Genomic DNA, 19,716 nt, shown 5'->3' with positions numbered 1-19,716 from the left:
CAGTGCAAGCCTGCCTTTTAAAATTCACCTTAAATTTTATAATATTAATTTCCTTTCTTTTTCTCAGTAACCTTTATATTTTCTCTATAGACTAAAATGTATGTATGAAGTTATTAAACATTTGGGACTTTGTTTCATGAAGCTTGCTGAAACAAAATTTATCAGCTGCAAGATGTACTGTACATATTGAATACTGTACTTTACTAGGCATGTAGGAAAAATCTAAAGGAAACAATCCCCCCCCCCCAAAAAAAAAATAGTAACAATTTAAGAAGGCACAGAGAATCCTTAATTATAAAGGAGTGAGGGGAAAAACAGGACTCAACTGAGGACTAAGATAATGCAACAGGAATTAAATTGAGTAAACTAGATGGGCCTTACAGTCCTTATCTGCCATCATATTCTCTTTTTCTATGTAACTGCCTAAAAATTCCTAATAGGGGAAGTTCTTCCCAGTTTGCAAAGATGGAAATGATCAGACGTCCGTATTCAAAAGGTTTGTCCTGCTGAATTCAGGATTTGACTGCAGAAGCCACGAGATTTAAAAATCTCACCATGTTTGCTAGCTCTTATTTATCTGGGTGAGTGTTGAGATGGATAAAAACTGCTCTGGATAAATCAAAGGCATTCTGTGGTATTTCAGTGCAGGGCTAAGTTATCTAGATAACTTTAGTCGTGCGGTAGGGTTGTCCTAAAGTTAGCAGAATAGCTTGCTTGGCTAACTTTGGTTTTACCTGAAAATCTATTTTAAGTTAAACTGGGCAAGTTTATCTCGTTTCCTTTTTGAGACAGCTTTGGCCCTCTCGATGTTCCTCATAGTAACAAAAGAAAAGATGGCAGAAGACCAACCTGTCCATCCTGTCTGCCCACTTATTCTGTCCACACTGATACAGAATGTAACTGCCTGCAAATTATTGCATCTTATCCAGGTTGGTCTTTTTTGTCTTCCTTCTTGGTACTCTACCATCTTAGGGTCTCATTTACTAAGCATTTTTCGCATAGACACAAAATGGGAGAAAAGCTTTAGTAAATCAGGCCCTTGGGTAGGTGAGAATACAGCAGAGGTCCCCAAATGTTTCAAGAGAAGGGCCACATAGGACATGTCTAATCATCAAGAGAGCCGGAGAGGAAGGGGGAGGATGCACCTTCAGAGAGTTTGCTGAGTCTTTTCAGGTGGAGGTGTGGGAAGGGGAGAGAGTCCTTTGGAGTTGTTTTGCTAAGAAGGGTTTTGGGGGGGAGGGAGGGATCTTGTTTGGCTCTTGTGGTAATTTGAAATGCTAAGAAAGGGGGGGGGAGGCAGGAGGCAGGGTTCCAAAGGGTGAGGTAGATAGAATGTCAGTAATAATATTTCATCACAATACAGAAGCCAAAATCCCCTCGTTAATAACAATAGTCAAACATAGAAAGGAAACAATTCATTTATCAACCGCCTCTATAATCTCTTACAACATTTATTTATTTATTTATTTATTTAACATTTTTCTATACCGAACTTCATGACAAGCTTCATATCAGGCCGGTTTACATCAAACTTGGGGGTTAACTTAACAAAAAAACCATATAACAAGAAGGCCGAAGCGCAGATACAAATAACAGGGGGAATGAACTTGGAGGCTAGAGTAGCCAGGAAATAAAGGACAGAAAAAACTGGAGAATAAACATGAATGGATATGCAATAACTGGGTTGGACATTTAGTCTATTGAGCTAAATGAAAGCTCTGTTGCGATGTTATGTTTGAGGGAAGGCTTGGACAAAAAGCCAAGTCTTGAGTATCTATAATGATGGGGTCCAAAAGGAGCAGGAGTGATCCCCAGCCACTCCACACACACAACATTGAGAACAACATCATCAGACCTTAGTGCATTACATTTTTTAATCCACTGTCTCTCGCTACGCAATGGGCCACAAACAGCATCAGCCGTTTTTAGCACTCTCTAGTGTTTGGAATGCTACAGTGGGAGCTAAGTATTTTAATATAATAAAATATACAGTTTAATAAAATGTAAAAAGATTTTTTGGGTATACATTAAATTGGTTTTGATTAAAACTTTAATGGGTGGTTATAACATGAGGTATAACGTCAAATGATTACAGTAGAGTGCTAAAAACGGCTGATGCTGTTTGTGGCCCATTGCGTGGTGAGAGACAGTGGATTAAAAAATGTAATGCACTAAGGTCGGATGAAGTTGTTCTCAATGTTTTAAGTGATTATAGAGGTGGTTTATAACAAATGAATAGTTTCCTCTCTATGTTTGACTATAGTAATAATATTTCTACATTTCTCTGAAGTTCGCAACCCTGCCACACCCCCATCCACCTTGCTCCCTACCTTCCCCTCAGGGATTTAGGAGATGGGGCAGTTGGAGGCAAGGGTGAAGGGTGGATGGAATGTGAGATGGGATGTTTGTGATGTGATGCATTTTCTGTCACTCGTACTTTCCATATACCTTTGCTTCTTCCGCACTTCCTTCCCCTTTCTCATCTCTTTTCCCTATGTCTTCTCCCTCTTTATATCTCCTCTCCCTCCTCTGTCTTGTAGCATGTCAGATTTGTGGTATGAGCAAAATTCCTCTCTCTGGAGACTCTAATCCAGGCACAGACACTCAGACTTGGTATCTAGATTATAATAATTACGTTGTCTGCACTATGCTCCTCCAAAGCCTGTATCCTTAAGGGACAATGTCCATTACCCCTCCCCCACAGCTCTAAAGAGATGACAGCACAGTTGAGATCTCCAGGAACCTCCATCCTTGCCTGGATTTCTCTGGCAGCCCCGTAGAACCCAATACCACCGCTACCTTCCTCCCCAAGACCTGCATCACTCTCCACAGCAGCCGGAAATCCCTTATGGCTGTGCTGCGGTCTCTCTCTGAGTCTTCAGCCCAAGAGGCTCCATTTGCACAAGCAATACTAATGCCAGTAATGCATAACATAGCCAATCAGTGGTGACCTTGCACCAGCATCCTTCACCCACACAGCTCTCACATGTTGCCACTTACACATCTGACTTTTAGTATCTGAGCTAGTGGCAGTGGGTAGCACTCTTACCACTACCACTGCAGGCCAGATCAAGCTCCTTCTGCTGTTGCTGCTGGGGACCAAATGAATTCAGTCAATGGCTGCATCCAGCCATCGATCCATAGTTTGGAGACTGGTATATTGTTTTGGCTTTAAACAAAGTTTTACAGTTAGATACAAAAAGGGTAGTCTTCTAGTGAACATGCAAATCCAAATTTGTGACCAAGGTTCTGCAAAGTTTTGTGTCCTGTTGTTAGTAGACTTTGGGAAACGATCTATTCAAAATTAAGTCCTACCTGATTTGTCATTGGAATCATCAAACACAAATCTGCAGGTATTTCCATTGTTGAGAACAGATTGGATTGAGCCTGGATCATAAATGATATGCAGAGGATGCAGGCATGAGTCATGCTTAATATGTCTTGTCTGCAGCTCAACAGGAGATTGACGAGATCCTTCAGCTAATGGAAAAAATTCATGCCAGTATTCAGGCCCTAGAACAAAAAGGTAACACAATTTCAGACTTTCATTAATTTTATATCTTTAAATACAGTTTTCTTGGAAGGACAACTGAAAGCTTTCACTCATAAATCTAATCCTGTGCTTGATATTAAAAATCTGATCTAAAATGACATATTTGTTTTTTAATTCCCATTTGTGCAGATTCTGCATACAGATAAATGAATAAGCATTGAAGACAGCAGGGAGACCAAATATTTCATTCTTGTTGCAGATGTGGATTTAATAAGAAGACTACAGGGTCAATGTTCAGAGAGTTTGTCTGGCTATGTTTGGGAGTAAGCAGTTTTAAAATTTCCTGCTGCTCAGAATGCCTCCAATTTATACAGTTAACTGTTTAACCAGATAAAATTTAATGGGTTAAGTTTCAGGCATTCCAGTGGTGATCTGATGCAGAGTTAAGTTAGATGGATGACTTATCCAGCTAATTCTGATATGCAGAGTTAGCTGGATAACTTATCCGCCTAGTAGGGTCATTCAACTTCAAATTTGCGCACTGGGGGTCCCCTGCCATGAAACTTTACTTCTGCTATGGAAGACATGTAGGTAATAAAATAAAGATAAATAGATAGATCAATGGGGTTTTAAGGGTCAGGGCTAACAGGGGAGAAGGGAGGCTATTAACCTAGGTGGGGGTTGGAAGTCCTATCCCTTCCCTGGGCAAACTGGGAAAACTGGTAATGGCGTTGGTGCGTGTGTCTATTAACATCCCCCAACTTTACGCTGTAAAAGCGGCATTTGCATGCATAGATGCACATCCTTTTAAAATTCCATGCATGTGTGTGCATGGTCAGGCTATTTTATAACATGCATGCATATATACACGTATGTTATCAAATGGCTGCGTCTCTCTTCTCCCTGTCAGCCCGACAAACATGCGCATATGTGCACCCGCATGCCTGTATGAAAGTTACTGTCTAAGGCTTTTCTCCCTTTCTGTGTCTGTGGGAAAATACCTTGATGAATCAGGTCCTAGATGGTATCTTTTAAACAGGCACTCAAGTGCAGATGTGCGCGCGTTTGTCGATCCATGCCCAGAGATGCGGCCGTTTTATAATATGTGTGCATATATGCGCACATGTTATAAAACAGGCTGACTGCGCACACATGTGCAGGCAATTTTAAGTGTATGTGCACCTTTGTGCGCAAAAAACGCTTCTACCACATAAATGGGGGGATTTTAAAGACACACGCATCAATGCCTTTACCACTTTTAACAGTTCTTTCACAGTTTGCTGAGATAAGGAATAGGACTTCCAAATCCCCCTAGTTTAATAGACGCCCTTCTCCCTGTCAGCCCTGACCCTTAAAACCCTGCTGATCTGTCTATTTATCTTTATCTTTATTTTATAACTTACACGTCATCCATAGCAGAAGTAAAGTCGCGTGGCAGGGGACCCCCGGTGTGTGCCTGTGCACATATTTACGCTCAGATTTCAATGCAGAATCCAGGAACACTCATGCCTTGCCCAGACCATCCCCTCACCCTACCCCTTTTTTGGAACTCTTCATTTGTGCGCGTAGTGGCAAGTAGGTGCATACTTGGCCGGCTTTTAAAATCTGCTCAACGTGCACTGGCCCAACTTGTGTGAATATCTACCAGTTTTGGCAAAAGCTTTACCTATAACCTCATTTCAACTGAAGCATTATCAGCAGTTTACAAAATTACAGCAGATAGTGAATCTTCCAGTTGTATAAGGATTATGGGTAGTAGCACTGTAAAAATGCCGTGGTATGCATTTCTGTACATGTTATTTTGTCTGGTTGAAAATAATATAATCTGTAGTATTTCATTAATATTTTTTCAAAGAAAAATATTCAGACTGCTTCATGCTTTTTGTTTCTGTGGAAACAGTAGCTGAATTGTCCTACCATAGGTTACATTTATTATAAATAGGCTAACTGACGCACGGCAGGATGAATGGAAGAACTTTCTTACTCAGTGTTGATACCCAAAACCTCTTTGAACTAGAACAATTAGTTGTACAGTAATTTATTGTTCTGCCTAATCATGCTTCAGCTGAACACTAAAAATGCTTTGTGTGAGAAAGTTGTCCCATGCATTTTCTTCTGATTATTTAGGCTTGTTTCAGAAAATATAACTTGGCAGGCGCAAGCCCACTTTATTCGCGCATCCCTTAATTAATGCGCGCGCCGGGCTTTTAAAATTCAACTTTCAGACTTGGTGCCTAGTTTGTTTCTAAATATGTTTGCAAATGTTCACTTATGGGCAGATTTTCAAAGGCTACGCGCGTAACATACGCTCATAACCTGAGGAAATCTGCCCCTGCGCGCGCAATCCCCGGGACGTGCGTATGTCCTGGGGCTTGCAAAAAGGGGCGGTTCGTGGGCATGGCCAGGGGGCATTGTGGCGGCTCGGGGGTGTGTTTGGGGGCGTGGCGGCGGTCCGGGGCGGTCCTGGGGCGTGATTATTAATAACATCATTGGCTCCCCTGGTGGTAGGGGAGAGAAATAAATGCCAGAAGATTTGGTTGTAGAAAAAAAATAAACAATGATAACATTCTGAAATACAATAACAAGTTAATTTTCAAAGGAGTTACTTAAATGTACATACTATAATACCAATTTTCAAAAGCCATTTACTCAAGTAAAATGCACTTACATGAGTAAATCCTATGGGCACTTCAATGGCATATATTGTAACAATTTTCAAAAGCCTTCTTACTTATGGGGGTCATTTTCAAAGGAGTTACGCATGTAAATGTGACATACTATCGTAGCAATTTTCAAAAGCTATTTACTCGAGTAAAGTGCACTTACTTGAGTAAATCCTATGGACAATTCAATGGCATATATTGTAGCAATTTTGAAAAGCCCACTTACTTGAGTAAAGTGTATTTACTCGAGCAAAAACCAGTTTTGCTCGAGTAAATGCTTTTTAAAATCTACCCCTATGTAAAGAGCATTTATACATGTAAAATTCAATTTTAAGCATATAAGTGCATTTAAAAATCAGGCCCTAAGTGATAATTCACAATAATAAAATACCTTGACTCAAATTCAATGGGATTCACTTTTAAAAGAACATTAATTGAAGAAACATCTTTTGGTAACATGTAAAATTTCTTTAAATATTTTCCAAGAATACCTTTAACAACTTCAAGTGAAATATTCAACAGATGGGTATATTTCCTTTAACTTTTTCCTTTTACTATTAACTACCGGTACTTAAGAACATAAGAACATAATAAATTGCCATACTGGGTCAGACCAGGGGGGTCCATTAAGTCCAGCATCCTGTTTCTGACAGTGGCCAATCCAGGCTACAAGACCCAGCAAGTGACCAAAAACTAAGTATATCCCACGCTACTGATGCTAGTAATAGCAGTGGCTAATTTCTAAGTCAACTTGATTAATAGCAAGTAATGGACTTCTCCTCCAAGAATTTATCCAAACCTTTTTTAAACCCAGCTACACTAACTGCACTAACCACATCCCCTAGCATCAAATCCCAGAGTTTAATTGTGCATTGAGTGGAAAAAGAATTTTCTCCGATTAGTTTTAAATGTGCTACATGCTAACTTCATGGAGTGCCCCCTAGAGTTTCTATTATCCGAAAGAGTAAATAACCGATTCACATCTACCCGTTCTAGACCTCTCATAATTTTAAAGACCTCTATCCTCATCAGTAAACACCAAAGCAAAGAAATCATTTAATGTTTCCACGATGGCCTAGGGCACCTAATGCCCTTGCACCAGCCCTATGATGGCAGTGATGGATAAATGGGTGTGATAGATGATAAAGATGAAATAATGGGCAGGAAGTTGGTGTTGGGTTGCATTTGGGAATATGTATGTTCATCTATCCAAACAGAGGAATCTTAACTAAGGTAGACTGAATGCAACCATTTGGGCTTTATCGGCCATCATCTGTATCTTACTATGAGACCGATCACTGCCTCAAGAGGTAAGCAACAGTAATAGGGCAAAATAGATTTAGTGAGTTATTAGAAAGTTTGTGTGACCTGATAAGTGGCAAGTATTTGTGATTCTTCCTAATGGTGGGGATTCTTCCTAATGGTGGGGATTGCAGTTAAGTAATTAAAATTTTATTTATTTATTTATTATTTATTTAATGCTTTTCTATACCGATCTTCATGGTTGGAAGACCATATCAGACAGGTTTACATCGAACAGGGTAATAGTAACAAAAAACAGTAAAAATGGTAAATAATAGTAAAAACCGGAAGAATAAAGTTACATTTAACAAGGTTGGTAAACTTGGAGCTATATACTGTTGGAAGGAAAAGGCTTAGGAACGTAGTAAACCAGAAGTGTAAACAATATGATAAAGGGTCTTATTAAGTGCTGGAGGAGGGTATAGTGATTCATAGTTCAAGATTCATAGTACAAGATGATGTTCGGTCTTCTAGTGTGTATCCAGGGGATCTGAGAATGCTTGGCGGAAAAAGCCATGTCTTCAGTTTTTTCCTGAATGTTAGGAGGCAGGGTTCTAGCCTAAGGTCTGGAGGTATGTTGTTCCAGGCAGCTGAGCCTGCTGTAGAGAAGGATCGGTCTTTGGTCGAGATGAGGCGTGTTGCTTTGGAAGGCGGTGCTTGTAGGATTCCTTTGTATAGTTCTCTTGTTGGTCGATTGGAGGTATGGAGTTTGAGAGGGTATTCCAGGTCCAGATGAAGGTGATTATAAATTGATTTGTGGATTATGGTGAGCGATTTGTGGAGGATTCTGAAGTTCACTGGAAGCCAATGTAAGTTACGGAGTATGGGTGAGATGTGTTCTCCCCGTTTGGTGCTGGTTAGGAGTCTTGCTGCGGTATTCTGTATCAACTGTAGTGGCTTGGTGGAGGAGTTGGGTAGACCCATGAATAGAGCACTGCAGTAATCTATTTTGGAAAATAGCACCGCTTGCAGAACTGTCCTAAAGTCGTGGAAGAATAGTAAAGGTTTGAGCCTTTTTAGAACCTGGAGTCTATAGAAACAGTCTTTGGTTGTGGTGTTGATCATGTTCTTGAGGTTTAGGCGATTATCGAGTAGGACTCCGAGGTCTCTCACGTGGGTATGTGTGAGTTGGATATTGTGGATTGTCTGAGGGAGTGAGTTGTCTTGGATGGGGGAGATGAGGAGGAGTTCGGTCTTGGATGCATTAAGTACCAGATTAAGACTGTTGAGAAGACTGGTGATTGATTCTAGGCATTTGTTCCAGTGCGTGAGAGAATTAGCGATGGGTTCTGTTATAGGAATCAGAATCTGCACGTCATCTGCATACAGGTAATGAATTAGGTTGAGGTCTGTTAGAAGCTGGCAGAGGGGGAGGAGGTAAATGTTAAAGAGTGTGGGTGATAACGAGGATCCTTGGGGAACACCAAGTGAGGATCTGGTCAAAGGCGATTCTTTATCATTGATTTTAACTTTGAAGCTTCTGTTATATAGGAATGACGTGAACCAGCTAAGGGCTAAACCAGCTATCCCTATGTCGGCTAGGCGATTGAGGAGGATGGCTGTTCTAATGGCTGTTCTAATGGATGGCTGTTCTAATGGAATGTTATTGGCATTTTTCTATTTGGGATCATTTAGTTGTACCTTGCTTTGTACAAGGTTTTCTAGTAATAAGGCAAGTAATAAGCTGTTCTTTTTTTTTTTTTTTTTTAAATAGTTAAATAGAAGGACAAAGGTGAAAATTTTTCTCTGTGCATCCAAGTGTTTGGAAGTTTCACAGCTGAACGTTGGCAACCCTAGGGGATATGTTTGTGTGTGTGAGAGAAGAGATTAGTGCTGACTGTGTGTGCGTATGCTAAATTGGGTGAGAGACTGGCGAGGGAATACAAGAGAGAGCAGGGCCAAAGTTTGGTAGGGAGACCTGCCTCCTCCTCCACCTCCACCGATGCAGTTTAGATCCTCTCTCCCTTGATCTTGGATATTTTCCCCCAGATTATGAAACCTTCCTTCCTTCCTTCCTGTCTCTCCCTTCTCCCCAAATCCTGGAACCCAGCCCCTTCTACTCCCTCCTCCCCTTTTTCATTCTCTCTCCCATCCAAGATTCTTGATCTTCCCCACCTCCCCATTTCCCCATCCCCAATCCTCTTTCCTTCTCAGCCCAATCCTGATCTTCCTCCCTTCTCTCCTCTCCCCCAATAAAAATAAATAAACTATACAGACAAAAGCAAGATTGGAACATTACTCCATTTTTATAATGCATTATAAAAGATAGAAATATTTGCCAACACGTTTCAGCATTTCCTAATTTTTGCAGAGAGTCTACCTCTGAGCTGCTGCAGGATACTGAGGGTCTGTGCCTTTATACTTTCTGCTCCCAATTGTCTGACTTTTCGGGGAGGCACAGCACTAACAGTACCTAGGGATAGCAAAACCCTAACTCCATCTCTGAGCGTAATTAAGTAAAAATTATAATTTTTTGCTAGTACTGCCACTTTAAAATATTTATTTATTAGATAGTGGAAACCAAACTAAATTCTTCTAAAACAGAGGTCATTCATTTGTCTAGATCGTTATCAGCTATAGTAGATACAAGTATGGTACTGGAGGGAGAGCAGGTACCAGTGAACAAACAGGCACAGAATCAAGGCTTTTAATAGATGACAAGTTAAGCTTGGTGCATTAGATTCATGCAACAGTTAGAGCCTGTTTTGCATATCTCTGAGTTATTTAGCGCAGAGTATTCCTTAATAAATCAGATCTTATCAAGGTGACACATGCCTTAGCATCTGCAAGAGCGGATTGCTGTAAAACTCTTCTTGCCTGCCTTCCAAAAAAATTATCTGCATAGTCTACAGCTAATACAGAATGTGGCAACCCTGATTCTCACTGACTGGTAGCAGGGAAAGAATAACCCCTGTTTTGGGGTTCTGTTACCCATTAGTCACAGGATCAATTCAAAGCATTTTATTTGATATCTATGGCTATGAGAGGAGTGGGTGTTAGATATTTATTGGATAAATTAAGCTAGTATTCTCCCAGCTGGTCCTTATGATCTTCACAGGACTTACAGTCAGTAGAACTACCTTTAAAGGAAGCCAGACTGATGGTCACAAGGCAAAAGGTATTTAAGTTTGATGCTCTACATTTATGGAACAAATTACCTGTGGAGGTGAGAGTGATTTTAGATTACTCACACTTTAGAAAGTTGATGAAGGTGAACCTTGGCTGTTCTCAGTAACTTTACAGCAGATGTAATGCTCAGTTGATCTGATGATCAGTATCATGATAATGTAAGTTTGTGGAGTAGAGTACAGGGGGTGGGGTAAGGTAGCAGTGGTTTAACCCTGCTAGCTTTAATTTGGGGAGGTTAGGTTAGATGGTACAAGGTGGTAGTGGTTTGACCCTGCTAGTTTTATTTTGGAGAGTTAGAAGGGATTTTATGTTGTCTGGCATTTAGTTGTTTATGTATATTTAGATTGTTCATTTTGTGTCTGCTTTGTTTACTGTTTGATTTTATTGTACCTTGTTTAGAACAGCTTTGGTAATTAGGTGAATAATAAATTTAAATAATAATAGTGAAAATTTCACCTGAAAATAAAAAGAAGTCAGTCACAGAGAAAATATAAGGAAGATGTTAACAGAGTGAGAAGAAAGAGACAAAATAAAACACATAATAGAAGTGATGCTATTACTAGATAATGAATGAGCCGGGTCTTGGATTGGACCCTAGTAATATGCTGGTATATTGAAACCTAAACCCACCCTACAGATTATCTAGTGAGATGTATGTAGTATCCCTTAAACAAAGAAGAACAGTACTGAATACTATGCAAACTACCCAAGCCAAAGTGTGGCTTCCACAACCCACATCCACTCACCATTGTGATCAGCGTAACCCCAGTTCTGTGGACGAGACATTCTTATCTTGCTCTCTGTGTCTTTTCTGTGGTTCCTGGAGGATGTGAGCCTGGTGCCCGTGGTCTGTCTGTGCCAGCACCCAGGCTCTTTCAGGAGAATTTATAGGCTTCCAATAACTCCATCTCCCTCCAACCATAGTAGGTGGGCTTGACTTTTAGAGCTCAGTTTGCTTAGAGACAGAAAGAAAAAGATTAATCCTCTTTAATCAGCTCTCCCCTTGGCTTTAAATTTCAAGAGTCATATCCATATTAGAGCTCTACCAGAGGTTGGAAGGAAAAAAATAATAATGATGAAGTAATCGCAAGCCAATAACCAAGAGGCAGCTAAAACTGGCCTGGTGCTCTCTTTGAGAGAGATCTGTAAAATGATCCACCCTAGAATCTATAGGAGGGATGGGAGATCCAAAATACTGAGGGTTTTTTTGTTTTTTTTTTAAGAAATATATTATTTTCTTAAATAGGTGTCTGATCTGCACCATTTGTGGCTGATATCTGATACTCAATCAGAATATTTTTAGTTTAAGCTCTTTCATCACAACAGCTATCAAGTGGACAATCCAGGCTTTACTACAAATCCGTTAACTTCAGCTATTGCCATTTAGTTTTAGTATTTCAATTCTTCCAAAATCCTAGGCAGACATTTGCTGTTGTCTCTTTGGCAGCTTGAAATGTTTTTTTGAAGTACAGTAATCTGTTTGATCAGGGGTATGTTGTTAGTGGCAGTGTGCATATGAGTATATGGGAGAGAGGGGGTAGTGATGAGAAGTTCTGTTTTAAATGTGGCTTGAAGGTAATACCTTCCCTAGTGCCATATATTTACAGGAAAAATAAAAAAAGATGCCCCCCCCCATATAGAATTCCAAGAGAAGATGCAGGGATATCTCTGCTAAAACATCTGGTTAACACCATTGTTCAAATCTTTCACAGTTTACTTAGTCCTTTATCTTTCCAACAGGCCGATACAGTACAGTGCGCTCCAACGGAGCGCACTGTTAGCCTGCCCTTGGACGCGCGTTTTCCCTTACCCCTTATTCAGTAAGGGGAGGAAAACGCGCATCCAACCCGCGGCACCTAATAGCGCCCTCAACATGCAAATGCATGTTGATGGCCCTATTAGGTATGCGCGCGGGATACAGTAAGTAAAGGGGTAGATTTTCAGATGAGCGCGAACAGCCTACTTTTGTTTGCGCTCCAGGCGCAAACAAAAGTACGCTGGATTTTAGTAGATACGCGCGTAGTCGCGCGTATCTACTAAAATCCTGGATCGGCGCGCGCAAGGCTATCGATTTCGTATAGCCTGCGCGCGCCGAGCCGCGCAGCCTACCCCCGTTCCCTCCTAGGCCGCTCCGAAATCGGAGCGGCCTAGAAGGGAACTTTCCTTTGCCCTCCCCTCACCTTCCCCTCCCTTCCCCTACCTAACCCACCCGCCCGGCCCTGTCTAAACCCCCATCCTACCTTTGTCGGGGGATTTACGCCTCCCGGAGGGAGGCGTAAATCCCCGCGCGCCAGCGGGCCTCCTGCGCGCCGGGCCGCGACCTGGGGGCGGGTACGGAGGGCGCGGCCACACCCCCGGGTCGTAGCCACGCCCCCCGTACCCGCCCCCAAAACGCTGCCGACACGCCCCCGCAACGCCGCGCGCTCCGGCCCCGCCCCCCGACACGCCTCCCGACACGCCCACTCCGAAAACCCCGGGACTTACGCGAGTCCCGGGGTTCTGCACGCGCCGGTGAGCCTATGTAAAATAGGCTCACCGGCGCGCAGGGCCGTGCTCGCGTAAATCTGCCCGGTTTTGGGCGGATTTACGCGAGCAGGGCTCTGAAAATCCACCCCAAAATGTGCAGCCAAGCCGCACATTTTACTTTCAGAAATTAGCGCCTACCCAAAGGTAGGCGCTAGTTTCTGCCGGCACCGGGAAAGTGCACAGAAAAGCAGTAAAATTTGCTTTTCTGTGCACCCTCAGACTTAATATCATGGCGATATTAAGTCGAGGTCCCGAAGAGTAAAAAAAGTTGAAAAAAAAGAAAAAAAAATTAAAAGGGGCTGGCGGCTGTCGGGCTGAAAACCGGACGCTCAGTTTTGCCGGCATCCGGTTTACGAGCCCGTGGCTGAATCGCGCGCACCGGCGAGTGGCCGGTGCGCGCGCCGGGAGAGCGGGCATTCGTCCGCTCTCCCACGGACTTTACTGAATCGGCTTGCAAGTTACTGTAGATAAAATGAGTGCCAGTTGTAACTGACTAAAATGAAGGCACACAGGAAAGGTAATTTCGAACAAGCCTTGCTAAAATGCCTTCCTAAAATGCAAAGTTATGCCAATTTTCTTAACGAACTTTCTTCGCATACATTCTCTTTGAAAATTATCCAAAAGAATGTGCACAAACTAACCCTACTACTACTCAACATTTCTATAGTGCTACATGTATGCAGCGCTGCACAAACAGCAGATAAAAAATAACAGTCCCTGCTCAAGAACAGAGCTTACAATCTAATAAGATAAACATACAAGGCAACAGACTTGGGGCATGTCATAAAGTAAGATAATGGTTAAAAAGTTAGTTAATGAGGCTAAAAGCGGACAATCAGGTCTAAGATTTAAAAGCAGCCTCAAAAAGTTGGATTTTTAGAAGGTGAGAGAGGGAGCAGGATGCACCAGTTCAGGAAGTCTATTCCAAGCACAATAAACAGCCAGATGGAAAGCACGGAGTCAGGAATTGTCAGTAGAGGAGAAGAGCATAGATAGGAGTGACTTGTCTGATGAGTGGCGTGCATGAGGAGGGATGTTAGACCAGAGGTTAGCCAGTCTGGAAGTTACCAAGCCGGTCTGAGTTTGCTGAGATAACAGAGAAGGAGATTAGTTTAACAGTATCAAAACTGAGTTCTACCCATTCTGTGCTAGATTCCTGCCCTTTCTATATAGTTAAGAATATGCTCTCAACCTCATTTGAATTTATAAAAACTATGATTAACAAGTCACTTTCTTATGGTTGTGTTCCAACAGAGTGGAAGTGCACCATTGTGCACTATTGCCTGGTCTCTAACTTGCCTAGCATTCTTGAAATGTGGATTTAACACAATTGGATGATATTTTGAGTAATTATGAAATTTTTTATTCAAAACATTTTGGTTTTAGAAAGCAGCATAACACTGAGTTGTTACTGCTTTCCGTGCTGGACACAATGCGGTGTTGCCCCGACTGTGGCACTTCTGATATATTGGTCCAACTGGACCTCTATGCTGCCTATTTTGTTAGAGAGAATGCAGATGGTTGGAATAGCAGAAATCATCCTTATCTGGTTTCGCTCTTTTTTGCATAACAGCGGGTGCAGAGAGGAGAACAGTGTTCTGCATGGCATTCATTGAACTGGTGAGTACCACAGTGCTCCGCGTTGTCATTAGTCTTGTTTAATATATATCTTAGCCCCCTAGACACCCTTTTATAGATGCTGAACATTCCATATTTTATTTATGCTGATGATATTCAGCTGTTTATTCCTTGTCGGCATGCTGAAGAAGTCCCGAGATGTCTGCAGGATTCTCTGCTATTAATAAAGGATTGGTTGACACAACATCACCTATGTCTAAACATAAAAAAAACAAGAATTGTATGGGTAAGTAAGTGACAGATTCATCATGTAGCAAAGGTGGCATTCTATAAGATAAAACTGGTGAGGCCATTAAAGAATTTATTACCATCAGAATGTTTTTTCACAGTTTTGCAGTCACTAATTTTGAGCCACATTGATTATTGTAGTTCTCTTTATGTGAGCTTACCGGCCAAACTTATACACGTGTTACAGTTAATCCTCCATGCTATTGCTCGACTAATCAATGGTTTGTCATGTACGGAACATATTGCTCCTGCCCTAAAGGACTTACATTGGCTACCAGTTAAATGGAGAGCAAGATTCAGATTATTAGTGCTAATTTATAAACTTCTTAATAGTGACCAAACTTGTGTATTGAGAGAGAGTTAGTTGGTATACTCCAGTGAGGTCTCTACTCTCAGAAGGAATCATTTGTTGCTGATCTCTTCAGTTAGTGCCTATTAGGGATGTGAATCATTTCTGAACGATTAAAATTATCGTCAGATAATTTTAAAATCGTCCAAAATCGTTAGCATGCACGATACAATACAAATGCCCCCGATTTATCGTCAGGGGCATTTGTATTGTATCGTTAAATAGGGCACGGGAATTATTTGGGGGAGGGCGGGAAAACCGGCACACCAAAACAACCCTAAAACCCACCCCGACCCTTTAAAACAAATCCCCCACCCTCCCGAACCCCCCCAAAATGTTTTAAATTACCTGGGGTCCAGTGGGAGGGTCCCGGCACGATCTCCCACTCTCTGGCCACGGCTGTGTTAAGAGAAATGGCGCCGGTGGCCCTTTGCCCTTATCATGTGACAGGGCAAAGGTAGCACCGGCGCCATTTTGGTTCCTGGCTCCCGAAGTCACGCGTGCAGGAGATCGCTCCCGGACCCCCGCTGGACCCCCAGGGACTTTTGGCCAGCTTGGGGGGCCTCCTGACCCCCACAAGACTTGCCAAAAGTCCAGCGGGGGTCTGGGAGCGACCTCCTGCACGCGGGCCGTATTGCCAATATTCAAAATGGTGCCGGCGCTACCTTTGCCCTGTCACATGATAAGGGCAAAGGGTCACCGGCACCATTTCTCTTAACGCAGCCGTGGCCAGAGAGTGGGAGATCGTGCCGGGACCCCCCCACTGGACCCCAGGTAATTTAAAACATTTTGGGGGGGTTCGGGAGGGTGGGGGGTTTGTTTTAAAGGTTCGGGGTGGGTTTTAGGGTTGTTTTGGTGTGCCGGTTTTCCCGCCCTCCCCCGATTTACGATTTTTAACGATTTAAAAAAAAAAAAAAACACGACGATCAGATTTCCCTCCCCCCCCAGCCAAAATCGATCATTAAGACGATCGATCACACGATTCACACCCCTAGTGCCTATAGATACAAGCGTATGAGGTCTAGAGTGTTTTCATTTGCAGCAGTTTCAGCATGCAGTAGGCTACCAGAAAAAATGAGAGAGATACAGGAGCTGAAGTGTTATAGAAAACAAGTAAAGACCAGTTTATTTGAAGAGGCATATATCTATCTGAGGGGGTCATTTATCAAAGTGCTATATGGCGTTTTTGCCTGCAAAAAATGCCTTAACGCATGTGCGATGCAAATGACAAAAAGGGGAGGATTCTTGGTTAAGTGGACTCACAGTTTTGAGAACAGCCTAGCTATGTGAGAGAGAGAGCACCTAGCCATAATGCCTACACACTAAGGGGGTCATTTATTAAAATGTGCTAAGGTGTTTTCGCATGTGTTAAGGGCTTATCGAATGCGAAAAGCCCTGTTAACTCATGGTGTGATACAAATCTGAAAAAGAGGATGAGTTAGGGGTGGGCTTACCAGTTTGTGAAGTCCTATCACATGGACTTAACACTGATTTTAGCTACACCTTTTTTCAGTAGTGTTAAGCTGTGTGATAGCTTGCATTATGGGGTGGTAAGGTGTTAGTGCATTTTGTGATGTCTCCTGAAAGGCCTGTTTTAGTAGGTTTGAAGCTCCCAGAGTACTAGCCTAGCCATTGGAGAGAGGGAGAGAGAGAGAGAGAAGGAGAGAGAGAGGCCATAATGCCCTCTCCCTAGATAGGTATTTATATCCCTATGGGAGGCCCACCTAGTACCTCGAGGTGACGTTTAGGTATTAGTGTAGGGGGTTAGGGGCCACTTTGACATTCAACGTGAGACATACGAACATAACAGTGGTCTCTTTTGAAGATTTGATGACCTTCGGAGAGAGGAAACTCACTCAAAGATGAGCTTGGTGCAATGTTCTCTCCACCTAGCTTGATGGTAACAACCAGCTGCGAAGAGGAAGTAGGAGCGGCAGTGGTGGCCCAGCCACAGAGGGGAGAGGCTCCCGATGGCGTCAGCCCTGCCGTGCAGGGCAGGAGACAGCCACGGCCTCTGGGCTGCGGAGGACGGAGTTGGCGACTTCCTGCCGCGTTTGAAGAGAACAGGTGGGTGGAGGGGCTGCCCATGGCTCACCGTGGACAAGGCCCTAACAGTACCCCCCCCCCTTAAAGACCCCCTCCCCAAGCCTCCTATCAACAGCTTGGAAGGGTGGAGAAGCACTCCATATCATCAGTGGACGATCAAGGGTCCAAGGACAGAAGTTGGAAGTTCTTGACGAGGAACTGTAGCGATGGTAGTACTGTAGCTGAAGACATGGTGCAGGATGTCAAAGATCCAGGCAAGACGTAAACAAGACACTGAAGACATAAAACAAGCAAGGCATGAGATTGCAGGACAGCAGACTTGCATCTCACATTCTAGTGACCAAGGAGGCAGAGTTCAAAGGCAAAACGTCTAGGAAGAACAGAAGGTATAGACGAGTATTAACTTGTAGTGAAGACCAGTTCTTGGTTCACAGCGGTAACATTGAAAAGACGAAGCAGAGTTGAAGCTGGATTCTATAGCTGTAACAAACCGAGGGTTTGAAGGCCTTCGGCTATTGTTACGAGTGCGGTGGTGCAGTCATTTCTAAAACAGGTGTTGTGAGCCCTTGGGCCACGGCATGACTCAGGGAGGAGCCCCAAGACACACCGCAGGTGATGAGCTGGTACGAGCACGGGTACAAGGAGCAGGGCAAAGCTGAAGCAAAGACAAGAAGATGGAGGTCTAACCCTCTACCGGACCTGCACGCCCCAGGATGACCAACAATGCAATGTTGATCAATGAACAGTCCTCCAAACATTGCAAGCCCTTTCGGACCTGCCGCTGGGGAACGGCAAAAGGTGGCAGGCCGGACAGAGGATGAGGGCAGATGGAGTCCGTAGAACACAGAGGACTTTGGACGAAGACTCAGGTGAGCACACTGTAGACGAAGACTCAGGCAAGGACACTGTAGACAAAGACTCAGGTGAGGACACTATAGACGAAGACTCAGGCGAGGACACTGTAGACAAAGGCAAGAATCAAAACACTGTAGACGAAGGCAAGGATCAAAGCGCTGGGTCGAGACTGCGATGCAGTGTGCCCTACACAGTCCACCCGCAGGACTGGTCGCGGACCACACTGGGCACGAAGCAGACTCTAGGAGAGATAGTGGAAGCTGATATCGGAACATGATGAAGATACTAAAGAGACCTGCACCGGGGTGCGCCCTACACAGTCCACCCACGGGACTGGTCGCGGACCACACTGGGCTCGAAGCAGACTCTAGGAGAGATAGTGGAAGCTGATACCGGAACATGATGAAGATACTGAAGAGACCTGCACCGGGGCGCGCCCTACACAGTCCACCCGCGGGACTGGTCACGGACCATGCTGGTGCGGAGCAGGTTCGAACAGAGTCGACATGGATGGATGCAAAATGCAAGAGGCTCCAAAGACCGGGATGAGATTCAAGCACAGGACAATGACACGCCAGGAAAGTGGACATCAAGGGACCAGGGCATGGAGGCAGAGGCAAAGACAAAGGCATCAGGAAGGACATCAGACATCGGGAGGTACAAACTAAGAACATCAGGAACATAAAGACATCTGAAGACACGGATGAAAGACATCAGGAACATGAAGACATCTGGAGGCATGGACGAAGGGCATCAGGAACATGAAGACGACTGAAGACCTGGACGAAGGACATCAGGAACATGAAGACGACTGGAGACCTGGTCGAAGGACATCAGGAACATAAAGATGAAGCCGTCAATGCAGGAGAAGACCACGGAGGATCTGGACCGAAGAGAAGACACAGACGACTGTGGAACCTGATCCGAAGGCCAGGAATGACTAAAGAGAGGCCTTTAAATAGGGCTGAAGAAGGAAACTGGGTGGAGCTGGATTCTGGTGGGGCCAGGAGCACTTCCTGCTACTGGCCCTTTAAATGTTGAGCTGAGGCGCGTGCCCGCACCTAGGGTGAGGAACTGGAGAGCAGAAGAGGGAGAGACCCAATGGTGTCATCCCCACCATATGGAAGGCCATGCTGGCAGCGCTCCTGCCGCAAAGAAGACGGTGAAGAGGCAGCCAGTAGCAGGGACAGATTCCCAGCCATCTAGGACCCTGGCAGCGGCTCCAGCCATGAAAAGGAAGTAGGAGCGGCAGTGGTGGCCCAGCCGCATAGGGGAGAGGCTCCCGACAGCGTCAGCCCTGCCGTGCAGGGCAGGAGACAGCCGCATCCTCCGGGCCACGGAGGACAGAGTCGGCGGCTTCCTGTCGTGTTTGAAGAGAACAGGTGGGTGGAGGGGCTGCCTGTGGCTCTCCGCGGGCAGGGCCGTAACACCAAGTCCAGAGTCTGCACTGCTATTGGCATGGTCCACAGCCAGCCCACAGGTTGTGC

General features: G+C 43.9%; 1 protein-coding gene across 2 annotated transcripts in view; it reads right to left on the bottom strand.

The window, feature by feature from the left end:
• The window catches only part of LOC115085499 (carbonic anhydrase 3-like), a 101,145-nt gene that overhangs the window by 33,843 nt on the left and 47,586 nt on the right, over nt 1–19,716 (bottom strand). For both annotated transcript variants that reach the window (XM_029591601.1, XM_029591602.1), the window contains exons 2-3: nt 11,334–11,542; nt 3,316–3,513 (exon numbers count right to left, since the gene is read on the bottom strand). In XM_029591601.1, the coding sequence (XP_029447461.1) occupies nt 3,316–3,513; nt 11,334–11,373 (238 nt within the window). In that variant the 5' untranslated portion in view covers nt 11,374–11,542. The remainder of the gene's footprint in view (nt 1–3,315; nt 3,514–11,333; nt 11,543–19,716) is intronic.

This window comes from Rhinatrema bivittatum, chromosome 2, assembly GCF_901001135.1.
Source record: "Rhinatrema bivittatum chromosome 2, aRhiBiv1.1, whole genome shotgun sequence".
NCBI lineage: Eukaryota > Metazoa > Chordata > Amphibia > Gymnophiona > Rhinatrematidae > Rhinatrema > Rhinatrema bivittatum.
This window is presented reverse-complemented; position numbering and strand designations above follow the sequence as displayed.